The sequence below is a fragment of the Crotalus tigris genome, unplaced genomic scaffold (genome assembly GCF_016545835.1).
Source record: "Crotalus tigris isolate CLP2741 ecotype Arizona unplaced genomic scaffold, ASM1654583v1 scf7180000019553.37968852642:3898890, whole genome shotgun sequence".
NCBI lineage: Eukaryota > Metazoa > Chordata > Lepidosauria > Squamata > Viperidae > Crotalus > Crotalus tigris.
In genome coordinates this window covers 2,952,984-2,967,718 of record NW_024097591.1, presented here as the reverse complement: position 1 = coordinate 2,967,718, position 14,735 = coordinate 2,952,984, and the positions used below count along the sequence as shown (strand labels likewise).

At 44.8% G+C, this 14,735-nt stretch overlaps 2 protein-coding genes across 2 annotated transcripts; one reads left to right on the top strand and one right to left on the bottom strand.

Moving 5' to 3' along the window:
• Positions 1-1,878: 1,878 nt before the first annotated feature.
• On the top strand, positions 1,879-3,034 carry LOC120317115. Its single transcript, XM_039363439.1, has 3 exons — positions 1,879-2,005; positions 2,221-2,637; positions 2,741-3,034. Exons 2-3 carry the CDS (start codon positions 2,236-2,238, stop codon positions 3,032-3,034), a joined length of 696 nt encoding a protein of 231 aa, XP_039219373.1. The 5' UTR covers positions 1,879-2,005; positions 2,221-2,235.
• Positions 3,035-4,115: 1,081 nt separating this feature from the next.
• On the bottom strand, positions 4,116-14,139 carry LOC120317113 (prisilkin-39-like). The gene is made up of 4 exons (XM_039363438.1): positions 14,064-14,139; positions 13,154-13,625; positions 5,876-6,119; positions 4,116-4,875 (listed from the first exon to the last, which is right to left on the bottom strand). The coding sequence occupies exons 2-4, from the start codon at positions 13,598-13,600 to the stop codon at positions 4,496-4,498; spliced, it is 1,071 nt and encodes a 356-aa protein (XP_039219372.1). The 5' UTR covers positions 13,601-13,625; positions 14,064-14,139; the 3' UTR covers positions 4,116-4,495.
• Positions 14,140-14,735: the final 596 nt, after the last annotated feature.

The window sequence follows — 14,735 nt, the reverse complement described above, 5'->3', positions numbered from 1 at the left end:
AAAAACCCAACCAAGCTCAGAGAGCACCAAAGATCCACAATCCTCCTCATCCTTCTCCTCCTCCTCTCCACAACCACCCCTTCCGTCTAACCCTGACGATGTTCCCTAGTTGGATCATGAAACGTCTGCAAAAAAACCACCCAGCTCAGAGAACACCAAGGACCTCACAGTTCTCTTTCTCTTCCTTCTCCTCCTTCTTCTCCTCTTCCTCCCTTCTAACCCTGATGATGTTCCCTAGTTGGGTCATGAAACGTCTGCAAGGAAACCACCCAGCTCAGAGAGCACCAAGGACCCCACAATCCTCCTCTTCCTCCTCCTCCTCCTCCTCCTCCTCCTCCTCCTCCTCCTCCTCCTCCTCCTCCTCTCCGCTATGCCCCTTCCTTCTAACCCTGATGATGTTCCCTAGTTGGGTCATGAAAAGTCTGCAAGAAAACCAGAGAGCACCAAGGATCCACAGTCATCTTCTTCCTCCTCCTCCTCCCCTCCTCCTCCTCCTCCTCTTTACAAACCCCCTATTGTCCTAGCACTGATGATGTTCCCTAGTTGGGTCATGAAATGTCTGCAAGAAAACCACCAAGCTCAGAGAGCACCAAGGACCCCACAACTCCTCCTCCTCCTCCTCCTCCTCCTCCTCCTCCTCCTCCTCCTCCTCCTCCTCCTTTCTAGCACTGATGATGTTCCCTAGTTGGGTCATAAAACGTCTGCAAGAAAACCACCCAGCTCAGAGAGCACCATCGACCCCTCATTTCAACTCCGAGCTACAAATATTCTCCTTTATTGGACTGGGTTTGTTAAGCAAGCATAATGCTCAACACTTTAAAAGAAAAAGAAAAGAAAAAAGAAAAACAGAAGTAGAAAAATAATCCAGGTCAGCTGAAATCTATGTGGATGATACCTAGAAAGTCACATGCAATTTAAGATCAGGTTTCGGCTTTTTCTCATGGGCTGCTGAGACATCAGCTTGGGCTTCCAAGAGATGGACAATTGGCAATTAAAGATGATTTTTTCAGACTAGCCTTTAGCCCTTCGTAGAAGGAATTCAGATGAGCTCGGCTTTCAGAAATATTTGATCTTTGAAAAAAGCTTGGAAAAGGCAAAACATCCTGGGCAGGTTTAATAATTATAATTTTTGAAAGCTAACCACAAACCACAGGGAAAAAGGTTTCGGCGTTATCCCTGCCTGAAACCAGAGATCTTTACCACAAGTTTATACAAATGGATTTTTTTTTTTGAAGTTTGCTCTGTTTAATTATTAATTTTGGGAGAGGAAAATGCATCACCCTGCTCTCGTTCCTGTAAACAAATGAGCTCAGAAAAAGACATTTGTAATCTGTCTTTGAGCAATGTGCTGACTCATGTTACTTACACTGGCATCTTCCTTTGACTGACTTCTTAATATTGCTTCATCTAAACCATGTTTTGTGGGTTCGAGGGGGATAATTTGGGGTCCGGTGCAGAGAACCTGGGAGAATTTCATGACCAGGTTAGATGAAATTGGGCAAATGCAAGCATGGGCAAAAACTAACTGTAGAGAAGCTGGTTAGTTGATCTCCAGATTAATCCTGAGAAAGTAAAAGAAAAATAGTTTTTGGAGAGGAAAAAGAAAAGGAGGTTCGATGGAAGATGGATGGATGGATGGATAAGACAGAAAGAGAAGCAAAGGGAGAAGGAGAGGGAAGGAAGGAAGGAAGGAAGGAAGGAAGGAAGGAAGGAAGGAAGGAAGGAAGGAAGGAAGGAAGGAAGGAAGGAAACACTCAGAAATGTAAGCTTGTAAGAAACTGAAAATGGAGTTATTAAAGAGGCAAATTTGTCCTGAATCCTCAAGGTTATTAAAATAATTTGTTATAAGTGATGCTGATGATACAATTTGTTAATGCCTAATTAAAGCTCCAGGCTTCATCAGGGCCATGGAGGAGGAGACCTCTGAGAATATATAAGCCCATGCTTTGGACTGTCTTCTCAACAGCTTCACCAGGACCTCTCAGTTTCTTAGCCTCCAAAACAGGTACAGTTGAGTTGAGGTGAGTCTCCTGGAAGAAGAGAGACGTCTTCTCCCAATTTTGTGGAGCTTTCAGAATTGCTCTCTCTGCTCTTTGGGTGGATGATGGAGACAGATCTGGAAGCTCACAGAGACCTGGTCCATGGAGAACATGACCAGGTGTCTTCTGAATGGAAATTGCAATGCTACTCAACCATGGTTCTTCTCTTGGGTTCTTTTAGGTCATCTCCACCACTATGGCTTTCTGTGGACCATCCTGTGCCATCCCATCTTCTGCCTCAATCCCATCCATTGGATTTGGATCTGCTGGTTTGGGAGCCCTGCCCCCCAGAGGCTTGGGTCTCTCACCCTTCCCCTCGGCTGAATCTTCAGGAAGCCTGGGCACCCTGGACGGAGTCATCCCCTCCTGCATCAACCAGATCCCACCATCTGAGGTGACCATCCAGCCCCCTGCAGTTTTGATCAGCATTCCTGGTCCCATCCTGTCTGCCAGCTGTGAGCCCATCGCTGTTGGAGGCAACACTCCATGTGCCCCTGGAGGTTTTGGACGCTTCGGTGGTGGCTACTATGGAGGCCGCTTGGGACGTTTCGGTCACCGTGGAAGCATCTGTGCTCTCCCCTGCAACCTCCCCTGTTACGTTAACCCGGACTCTCCATGACCAAAAACGGATTTGTGAAGATTGGCTAAGGCATGTTTGGCCTGCATTTAGCTTCCACAGTTCTCTTCCATCTACTCTCAAGTTACTCCACTGCTTGTATTCTTCTCCGGTATCCCAACATCTATTAGCCGGGATCATCCCTTCCTGCATCAACCAGATCCCACCATCTGAGGTGACCATCCAGCCCTCTGCAGTTGTGGTCACCATCCCTGGTCCCATCCTGTCTGCCAGCTGTGAGCCCGTCGCCGTTGGAGGCAACACCCCATGTGCTCCTAGCCGCCAAGGGTTGCCTCTGAGTCTCGGAGGCCAACCTCGCCTGGGTGCTGGTTATGGGTTTGTTGGTGACAGAGGCAGCATTTGCTACACCCCCTGCTAAACTCACCTGGACAGTCGAAAAAAAGAGGAAGATGGAAGATCTGAAAGGAACAACAGCAGAACCTTCTACTAGATGTTCCTCACCCCATTCATCACTCCTCATCTTTTCTTAGCCTGAATGTATTCTTTTGTATCCTGGTTTTCCCCCCCCAAAACCAAACAAACATGTGCTTTTCTGGTGGTTATTGGTCCACAGCTCTTTCGTCCACACATCCTTGAAAGGAATCTGAGCTTGTTGTGCTTCTGCTGGTGAATCACACAGGATGAAGGAGACAACACTTTTTTTGCCAAGGGGAACTCTAGTTTTGCTCCACCGTGAAACTACCAAGGAAAATTTGTTTGGCGTGTTCTCTGTGCATGTTTTTCTCCTTCCTAAGAAGGAAGGTGTAAGAAGGTGTTCATTCTGGTTTATTTTACCCTTCCTTCTTAATAAAACATAGCATCTCAGTTTGGGTCTCTTCCATTTCTTTTCAATAATGTCAAGATAGCCAGGATTGTGAGCAGTAAAAGACAAGGCTCTCTAGACAAGGATACAGCTAGACTTGAAACAGTTCATTTAGATACAACAGCACTGGAAAAGTTGACTTTCCCACACTTACAACCGTTGCGGCATCCCCATAGTCCCGGGATCAAAATCCGGACGCTTGTCCAGTGATTCGTATTTATGACGGTCACAGTGTCCCGGAGTCACGGGCTCCTCTTTTTATGACCTTCTGACCAGCCCAGTCAAGGGGGAAGCCAGATTCGCTTAACGACCGGGTCCCTAACTGAACCACTGCAGTGATTCATTTAACAACTTGGGGAAAACTCATTTACCAAATGTCTCACTTAGCAACAATCGTGGTCGTAAATCAAGGACTACCTGTATTTAGAAGGTGGAAGTGGGACACCCTATGTCCGTGTGGAGAGGTAAGCTAAATTAAGGGAATTCCTTTCCCATCTGAGATCAGGCTGATATAACTTGATGGATCATTTAATTTATTGATTTGATTTCTGTAGCCGTCCATCTCAGTCAACAGATTATGCACATAGACACTCTGACATTAATATATACATATATATATAGAGAGAGAAATTAGAAATTCTGATGCTGCAAGAAGCTTTATTATGAAAAGGTTGATCAGTGTAAGATCAGAAGGCAATACATGTGGTAAGGAACAATGTACACAAGGGAGAAATGGACAACATTGCTTTGTCGGCTTCGTCACGGCCGTACACAACCGTGTATTTGAAATGAGTAAAAGAGGAGCAAAATGGGGAAGAGGGAAGAACTTTCCAGCTTTAGTAGCTCCGTGGAGCTAAGCACACCCTCTCTACTATGGGTGCAAACTGGAAAGGTTGAGGCAGGAAGAACTTAGAAAGCATCACGTACACCGAGAGTAACACAATAGACCAAAGATGGCAATCTTGTTTTCATTTCCAGATGGTTCTGCCCTGTGGGCTTCAACACTTCACAAGGTTCTCAGTTGTACGTCAGGCACTTCCGGGAGTATCTTCTCCAACCTCCGTAGTTCCCGTAGCCAGAGTATCCAAGCCGGCCGTACGCCCCGTAGGCTACGTTCAGCGGGTGAGTGTAGCTACACGGTGTCACTTGGCTCACCGAGACAGGATCATAAGTGGAGGATAGGATGGGACCTGGGATGGACACCACTGAAGCCGGAGGTTGGATGATGAGTTCCGATCCAGTGAGTTGGCTGGAACAATTGATGTGGCTACCGGTGTAGTAGTTGGCTGCAAGGCCGGTGAGGGTGCTGGATCCGTACGATGGGACTACCGCATAGGATCCATTGGAAGCATAAGGCACATGGGAGATGGACCCACAATAAGACATCTTGGGGTGATCTGGAAGGCAGGCAATGCAAAAAAAAAAAAAAAACAGCAGTGGAGACTAAGATGGAAGGAGTAAGAAGTTACTTAAAATGGGAAGGGAAGTTAGAGGATTAATAATCAGACAGTAAACAACAACCTAATCAAGGACTTACCAAGGAGAAAACTACACTCCCATCAACACTGAGAAGGCAAGCCACTAGTATAAAAAAAGAAGAAGAAACCCTACTCTCTCCTAGCACTGATGATGTTATCTAGTTGGGTCATGAAACGTCTGCAAGGAAACAACCGAGCCCAGATAGCACCAAAAATCTCCTTGTCTTCTCCTTTCCCTTCGTTTGTTCTCCTTCCTTCCTTCCTTCCTTCCTTCCTTCCTTCCTTCCTTCCTTCCTTCCTTCCCTCTTCCTCTTCTTCTTCTCTTCCTTCTCCTTCTCCTTGCAAACCCTACTCCCTCCTAGCACTGATGATATTGCCTAGTTGGGTCATGAAACATCTGCAAGAAAACTACCAAGGACCCCACAGTAGAAACTGATTAGAAGTCACTCCAAATTAATCTGATGATGATAAACTAGATTTTTTTTTTGGCTCTTCTAACACCTCCATCTTTTCTCTTAGATTTTCACTTCCTTCTATCTTGGATACCTTCCATGTCTCTTCTTACGTTATTTTACTTGCTTGATAATGAATGTACCCCATCTCCTTATGATGATCTAGAACCATGATAAAGCTTGATTTGATTTGATGGATGAAATCAGAGTCAGGACAAATGGGAATGAAAAGATCTGGAGATCCTGAAGCTTCCAACTTCAACCTCCTGGAGAGACTTCTGATCCTACCCACCTGGGATCTCTTGATGTTCTTCACTGGGACATATAATCTCTTAGCCCCCACCACAAAAATTTCATGGGCAGGAACAATGCACTCAGCCAGAGCTACATGGATGATGGAGCAAACAGAGACAGGGAGAAAAACCAACCCAACTCCTGAGGAAGAGATGGATTTGAATTAAGCTTACCTGGTTCTTGGAGAAACAGAACGGAGAAGGTGATAGGGAGTGGATGCTTACTGTGTGAAGTCTCCAGGCTGTCAAGTCCTTTTATAGGGTTCTCCTGACCTCGTACGGGGTGGGAGATGGGAGCGCCAACCCCCCTCCCACACAGGCCTTTCTTAATGAGAGGACAGGAGGAGAGATGAAAACGAATGATCAAATCGTTTTCAGTTTGTTTACTTCTCTGACCATTTGGCATCTGTTGGGTTATCTACAGTGGGTTACATCAATCCAGAGCTGTTACGCCCTGAAGAATTGCTGGTCTTGCAACAACTGAAACTGCCCCTGTTACGGTGCCAAAGACGATGTCCAAACTCCAGCTTGCAGCACGGCAACCAGAGCTCAGTTTCGGGGACTCGCTGGCAAAATTGGAGGCAGGTAGACCTCACTCCCCATGACCAGCTGATGTTGCTTATGGTGAAATCTGTGGGGAGCTTTGCCTGGGGAGGGAGGGGTGGCTGTTTCGGAAGAACGGGAGAGGGAAAACAAACAAACAAGCTGCTACTTCAATGCTTGTTAAGAAGATGGGCCCCAGGCCAAGGACATACAAATCCTGCTTAATGCAGCATGTCAGATGATTTGGGGAAAGCCATATGTGAGATACTTCTGAAGAGAAGCAAAGAATTACCGGAAATTAAAGAAACCAATGAATATTGTGATTAAATTTCCAGCCAGTTGACTTATAAGTCATTAAGTCCCCCCCCCCCAAGTTTAAATGCTTGCTTTAATTTTCATTCTTTGGCATAATTATTAAGGTATTTGCAAAGCTCTGGGCCCAAAGTTCATGTCTGGGATTCTAGAATTTCTGGAACTTCATGTCAAGGAAATGGGAGAAGCTTGCCAGAGAAGTCTCTAACGACAGAAGCTAGCTAGGGAAGTTCTCATGAACGCCAAAGTTCTCCACTCTTTGGAGAGGTGAAGAAAGCCCTCTCAAGGACACTGGGAGGGCCTTCCCATGAACGATAGGCCATACCAGGACATAACCAAGCCTATTAAACAAAGATTACAAGGGATCATGTAAAAGAGCGTGGGAAATTGCAGAGTACAAGACTTGTGGGCAAATAGCAGCTGAGATCTTATTAAGTCTTTCTCCCGTGGCCTCCGGGGAAGGTGAGTCTCTCTTCAGAAACACCCAACCAAAACACAGAGTGGCTACATTTTTGCCCCAGTGCCAGGGCTTACTCAGAAGCACCTCATATTGTAAGAAAGAATTGTAGGCCATGGATACAGCTGGAGGTCAAATGTGGCACTGAGACTGCCCCATCCTTGAAGAAGTGAACCTCAAAGCCTGCTCCCCTCCACAATGAAACAGGAACACCCAGCCCCAAACGATGTGTTGACTCAATATTCCATTTAGATATCTCCAGCCTTAAAGTTTCAAACCCACCTATTTCCTTTCTCCTACATCACTGGATCATCTGTGGTCCAAAAATGAGAATGAGGGCAAAATATGGATATGGATTTTTTTTTCAACCACAACTCAAGTATCCAAATAAAGTCCAGGATTTCTTGGCAGCTACATGCCATATTGTTTTCATCTTGTCATGAAGAGTATCCTAAGATTTCCCAAGAGTCTCCTAAGACCTCCTGCTGATGTTGGAGGTCAGACCCATGGAGATGAGGAGACAACGACACAGTTGAAGTTTGGGAAGGGGGGAAGGGAATGGATGGATGGAAAACCCATTCCATGGATGGATCCTAATCAAGGAGAGAAGCAACCTAGAACTAAGGAGAAATTTTCTAACGGTGAGAACAATCAACCAGTGGAAAGCCTTTCCTTCAGGTGCTCCATCGATGGACGTTTTCAAGAAGAGACTGGACAGCCATTTGTCTGAAATGGTATCCTCTCTTGTTTGTGCAAGGAGTTGGACCAGATGACCTTCAAGGTCTCTTCCAGCTCTGTCGTTCTATGTTCTGTATTCTATGTTCTAAGTCATCTGGACTTGATGGGGACTTCACTACTCTAGACCCCTTTAAACAAGAACAATCCTGATGAAATAGCCCAAAATACAACATCAGCTGTTCAAGATGACACATCCACCATTTGGGGTCTCTCTGTAAAGGATGGATGGAATCTCCCTGAACTAGAATGAACCACACATGCTTCATGAATCCAAATGGACTTACCAAATTCTCCTAGGAGAAGATCTGAATGGAGTCGCTGGTAAGTTGGTGACAATGCTACAAATATCTGGTAAAGGACATTTTATACCTTCTCTTGAGAGCATGACGAACCCTGAAATTACAGATCATTTCAAACCTGCTGTCCACGCAAGACATCCAAATTGCTCTATTGACGAACTAGCATGAGATTTTGTGTTCTAATGGTCTAACACCACGATACGTTGAAGAGCCATGCGTCATTTTCCCCCCACTTCATTGGCGTGACAACCAGACAAAGCAAATTTAGGTCTCCTTCATTACATGGGTGCCTCCTGTCTGGCCTGGATTGTCCCCTCCTATTGGGGTGTCATGCTGAAATTTTGGGTGATGTTGTAAGTGAGGAATCTCAAAATACGTTCTCAGCACTGAACTGTTGGAAAAGATTTGGACTCTAGGATTGGGAGTGATACAAAACTGTTGGAAGATTATCTAAAGTGTGTCTGATTTGGCCAGTTCTTAGATGACCCACTACAATGAAATTGTCCACTCTGAGATGGCAAGTTCTCCCAAACTTGATCTTCTGTAATAGGCCTCACAAAGATGTTTTGCGAACTGGGAAAGAGAGTTAGTTGGATTGTGGCTGTATTTCTACCAAGGGTCCAGTCTTTCCCTTTGTGTCAAGATGAGAAGCAAGGTCATGAGGTCATGTTTTTCCTGCAGAGGTCCAAAAATCTACTCAGTGGATATCGTAGACTCAGCAAAGCTGGCTCATTATCTTTGTCTATAAAGCAAATTAACCAGTCTACCATCTAAAAGATATGGAGGGATGGCAATCACAACATTGCTCTACCTACACGTTGGTGGGATGTGAAGGTCTTAACCTTGAGTGACCTCAGAAATCTAAGCAAGGATGAACTTGGTCTGGATTTAGTAGGACCTTTCTTGACAGTGTCCATCAAAATTGGTAATGGTGGAAGGTAGAAGGTGAAGGCTCCACCTTACCTTCCATCAGGCCTTAGAGTGGATTCTTCTCCTGAGCAGGGTTTAACTAAAGTCCTTCCTAACCCTGACTTTCTGTATGTACAAGGATCTGATGATGCTGGCTTGGCGAGTGAAGAATTAGGAGATGTGACTGGAATACTCCATCCAGTTTTGGTCACCACGTTACAAAAAAAAGATGTTGAGACTTTGGAAAAAGTGCAGAGAAGAGCAACTAAGATGATTAAAGGCCTGGAGACTAAAACATATGAAGGACGGTTGCAAAAACTGGGACCAGGGAGGACATGATAGCAATATTCCAGTATTTGAGGGGCTGCCACAAAGAAGTGGGGGTCAACTTATTTTCCAAAGCAGCTGAAGGCAAGACAAGAAACAACAGATGGAAACTAACCAAGGAGAGAAGCAACCTGGAATTAAGGAGAAACTTCCTAACAGTGAGAACAATCAACCAGTGGAACAGAAGTTGCCTCCAGACCTTGTGGGTGCTCCATCACTGGAGGTTCTTAAGAGGAGATTGGACAGCCCCTTGTCTGAAATGGTGTAAGGTTTCCTGTTTGAGCAGGGGGTTGGACTAGAAGACCTTCAAGGTCCCTTCCAGCTCCATTCTGATTCAAAACTTTGTGTCTTGCAGCACGCAACTCAGGGCCTTCCCTGTTGTTGTTTCTCTCATTTTCACAGCCTCCTATCATGTCATCTTTAAGTCAGGGAGCATGTAAAACACAGATAAGGTTTCTGAAGAAAGGGAGTACACTTTCAGGACTCAGCAATATCAAAGGGGAGAGGCGGCGGCTGTGATCAGCCCAGGGGAAAATAGCCTATAATTTCTACTCACTGATCGAGCAGCAACACCCGGGATTACTCCATTCCTGCTTCCTTCTCCAATCAGCCAGATTTCAACTCTTGGTTGAAAGTTACGAAGGCACTGTAAATACTGACGTGCATCCAGTCGGTCACCAAACAAATCGTTGTAAATGGAGGACTGCTTATAGACCCAACCTTGCTGAGCTGGAACCACAGAAAAGATGTGCAGGTCACCCCGTGGAAGGAACTTCATTGAACATTTAAATTTGGGGCAGAAAACAATTGCAAAGGGGGAGAGTTTGAAACCTAAGCTAGAAAAACTTGATCTATTCTCTCTGTCAGTCCTTGCCGCTCAGAGCCACTGAGAGTGAGGAGTAGCCATAAAAATCTTCATTAAGAAAGAATGGAATAGAAAATAGAAAATAGAATAGAATAGAATAGAATAGAATAGAATAGAATAGAATAGAATAGAATAGAATAGAATAGAATAATGGAATGAAGAATAGAATAATGGAATGAAAAATAGAATAGAATAGAATAGAATAGAATAGAATAGAATAGAATAGAATAATGGAATGAAGAATAGAATAGAATAGAATAGAATAGAATAGAATAGAATAGAATAGAATAGAATAGAATAGAATAGAATAGAATAGAATAAGGAATAGAATAGAATAGAATAGAATAGAATAGAATAGAATAGAATAGAATAGAATAATGGAATGAAGAATAGAATAGAATAGAATAGAATAGAATAGAATAGAATAGAATAGAATTTAAAATAACAGAGTTGGAAGGGACCTTGGAGGTCATCTAGTCCAGCCCCCTGCCCAAACAGGAGACCCTGTACTACTTTTGACAGATGGAAGTCCAGACTTTTCTTGAAAGCTTCCAGTGATGAAGCTCCCACAACCTCTGGTCCACTGGTTGATTATTCTCACTGTCAGGAAATAAATGTCAACAGCTGGATAAAATACACCCAAGACATCTGTAGGTCTGCTTTTTCACCTGTGAGGACATTGTAAACCGGAGGGTTGGTTTAGCTAGGCCTGGTCCAGCTGAGCATCCGTTGCCCAACATTTTGGGACAAGAAGCATCTTGTCTCCGGTTGCATATGAGAAACCGACTTTCGCTGTCCAAATAATATTTACAGAAACCAGAATTAAAGCAGGTTGCCAGCTCGAAGGCTGCAACCGGTATTTCGGATTGCAAACTTCAGCAGGAACCAAAACCCAGTCTTGAGATACACACAGTGGATTCGTGGCCCAGTCAATTTGCCCATTTCTTTTGCATTTTTTTTTTTTTTTAGTGCTGAGATTTGCAGCACCTACAAGAAGAAGAAAAAAAAGCGTCACAAGATATTTGAGGAAGTTATTTTGCAGAGCAGGAAGTGGAGAAATGGCGAAGAGACAGATCTGGGTTGGACCTCACGAGAAAGTCCCCCAAGGTGAGAAGTTGTAGGCAGCATGACAGGTGCAAAGGTCTTTGAGCCGAGGCTGGGATTGTCAACCATAAGGACTAGAAACCCATGTCAAAATGAAGGAGCAGTTTTTCATCCAGTTTTGTGTTATAGTTCCATAGTATATGCCTTGTTGTTATTATCCAGTGTTTCAGTTAGGGCAAAATGTGGGAAACTGTGCTGCAAATGGCTGAAAATTGAAAGGGAGACACACACACACAAACACACAAACTTAATTGCTTAAAAGTGCAATCCCACAACTCATGTAAAAAGTCCAGTGAACCTTAATTCTTTTAGTCCGCATCTCAAATGCTCAGTTTGGAGCGTTTCCTCCAAAATCTTAACTATCCTGAGGACTAGGGACTTCCCTTTAAAGTCTCTTTCTGTCTGCCGCTGCCCCCTAGTGGTGTTTGCCAAGTATGGTACATCTGCGAAATACCTTTAAAATAATCAGAACTAAATCTGGAAATATAGGGAGAATCCACCAGATGTCAGTCTGATACCTCACTATAGATGTTTTACTTAGATGGTGATTTAGATGGGTAGGTAAAAAAATATAGGGAAAAAATAGGTGTTACTAACAGCATTTGAGCACACATTTCCAGTTTTTGTTGATCTGTTTTGTATGGAAATTGCTTGATACCCATTGCGAATTCAGCATGAACCATTTGCATTTCAGGCCACAATCTAGGGCCTTCATTCCCATGGAAATTCTCAGCAGCATGTCGGTTAAACTGGAGTTCACGTTATTCCCAAGCGGGGGCTCTGGAATTGAACTCAGTCTCTCCAAATCCCTACATGGTGGTCTCCTCCTCTTGAAAACCATGTTCGTGGCCACCTTTGGGAGAATGGCTTGTCACAATTTTGTGAGGAAGGGCTAGAGATCCACCAGGTTTTGGGAGATGAGCGGTGGGAGTCCTTGGTGCTCTCTGAGCTGGGTTTTTTTTTTCTTTCTTGCAGATGTTTCATAACCCAGATAGATAACAGCATCAGTGTTAGAAAAGAGTAGGATTTGCTCTCGATACATTGTCCCTTCTAGCATTGATGATGTTCCCTAGTTGGGTCATGAAATGTCTGCAAGAAATCAACCAGGCTCAGAGGGCACCAAGGACCCTATAGTCGTCGTCGTCGTCGTCCTCCTCCTCCTCCTCCTCCTCCTCCTCCTCCTCCTCCTCCTCCTCCTCCTCCTCCTCTCCACAAGATGTTCCCTAGCTGGGTCATGAAATGTCTGCAAGAAATCAACCAGGCTCAGGGGGCACCAAGGACCCTATAGTCGTCATCCTCCTCCTCCTCCTCCTCCTCCTCCTCCTCTCCACAAGATGTTCCCTAGCTGGGTCATGAAATGTCTGCAAGAAATCAACCAGGCTCAGAGGGCACCAAGGACCCCATAGTCATCCTCCTCCTCCTTGGACAGCCATCTATCTGAAATGGTATAGGGTCTCCTGCTTGAGCAGGGGGCTGGACTAGAAAACCCCCAAGGTCCCTCCCAACTGTGTCATTCTGTTACTTTCACTCTGGAGTGAGAACCTGATAGCAGACTTGGATCCCATCACAAAACGAGAAGACCAAAACTGTCATGCAAAGCAAGCTTTATTTTATGCCCCGTCTTGATTCATTCCGGAGCAGAAACAAGTAAGCTTCAAGACGGATTGTGCAGACCAGGTGGGTGATCAAAAGGAGATCAAATATTTTCGCACATACCCTTAAGGGTGGGTCAGCAGGTCCTTGAAGGATGGAGATTTGGTGGGGGGGAAAAAAGCAGATGATGGGGTGGCTTTCAAGAAGCGCCAAGCCATCCAAAATTCCTTCAGGAACCTCTGAAGACTTGGCCTTTTGGAAAGCCACCCTGGCATGCAACATCTTCATGGATTCTTCGGAGCTTAGCAGGGTCCACAGAAGCTGCCGCGCCTGGATCCATATTGATACCTAGGCCTATAAAAGGGGTCGTAGGAGATGGATTGGCGACGGCCATACAGACCACCATATTGACATCCATAGTTGTAGCCTCCAGAACCGTAGCCTCCAGAACCGTAGCCTCCGGAACCGCAGCCTCTGGAACCGTAGCCCCCATAGCTCAGAGGTGGGCAGTATCTGTTGCCGTAACCATAAACGTGGTCATAACCTACAGGCTGGTAGCAGATACCTCCATAGGATGGGCCTTGATAACCGTAACCACAAGGGGGGCAGTAGCGGATACCCCGGCCGTAATTCCCATAACAGCTTCCACTGCTCCGGCGGGTTCTATACTTGGAGCCACTGAGGCTACTTCCAGAGGAGAAATGTCTGGGACGACATGGATCATAACAGGACTGGTTTGGATAGTAGGGCATCTTGCTTAGAAGAAGATGGGTAGATCTGAAACGAGACACAAAACAATGAAATGAGGTCACTTTCAGCTCATAAGAATCCTTGTTGACTAGAGGAATGATCTCAGAAGGAAGAATCATGCCCTCATTCATTCCTCCACAAGAACTTTCCGACTTCTGTCATTCCTCCAAACCTAAGAGGTGGACACCAACTCCCCAAATTCCTCAGCCACCATCCAAGGATTTAGAAGGGGTCTAATCAAATATCCTGGTGGAAATTCATGCGTTCCATCTACAGAAGGCCACCCAATTTCTCAAGATGGACCACTTGTTCATTTTGAGAAGTTCCACAAACAGACGCAAGAGGAGATGTCTTAAAGAAGGACAGCTGAGAATTGAGGCAACGCTCTAAAGGCCCACATAAGCAAAGAAGAGCATAAGAGAAGAGGTGAAGTCTTAAGAAAGAAGACTCCCTAGAAGAACTTACTTGGATATCAGAAGGTCTGAAGCTCAAGTAAAGCTGTTGAAGCTCTGTTGTGTGACTTCTCCTTTTATACTTCTCTGATCATGAGGCAGCTCTAGTGTGTTGGGTTTTCTAATCTCAATTAATTATAAATCTTGATATGTTAAGCAAGTAACATCCTAATTGCTTTAATTGTTTGTTTTTTCCCCCTTCTTTGAAGCCATTAGTTTATCAAAAGCATCTTGATGTAAAGTCAGCATGATGCTAGCTAACACCTTCAAACTGCCTTTCAAATGAGTGAGCTTATGACTGGATTTAATTTCATAGCTGTTTGGAAGTTTCATCAGAATGTTCATCCCACACCAGACTTGGTGGACCTAACACCGGAAGAGAATACGGAATTGGAAGGAACCTTGGAAGTCTTCTAGTCCAACCCCTTGCTCAAGCAGGAGACCCTATACCATTCCAGACAAATGGCTGTCCAGTCTCTTCTTAACATCCTCCAGTGATGGAGTACCCACGGCTTCTGCAGGGAAGCAGTTCCACTGGTTGAAGAACAACTGAAGATCGACATATTGTTGAAGGTCAATCTAGTCCAACAGTTCCTATGATGGCCACAAAGATGCCATCACCGTGTGGTTGAATACAATCTCTCTGGTGGTTCAAATCTAGTCCAACATTTCTTATGGTGGCCAC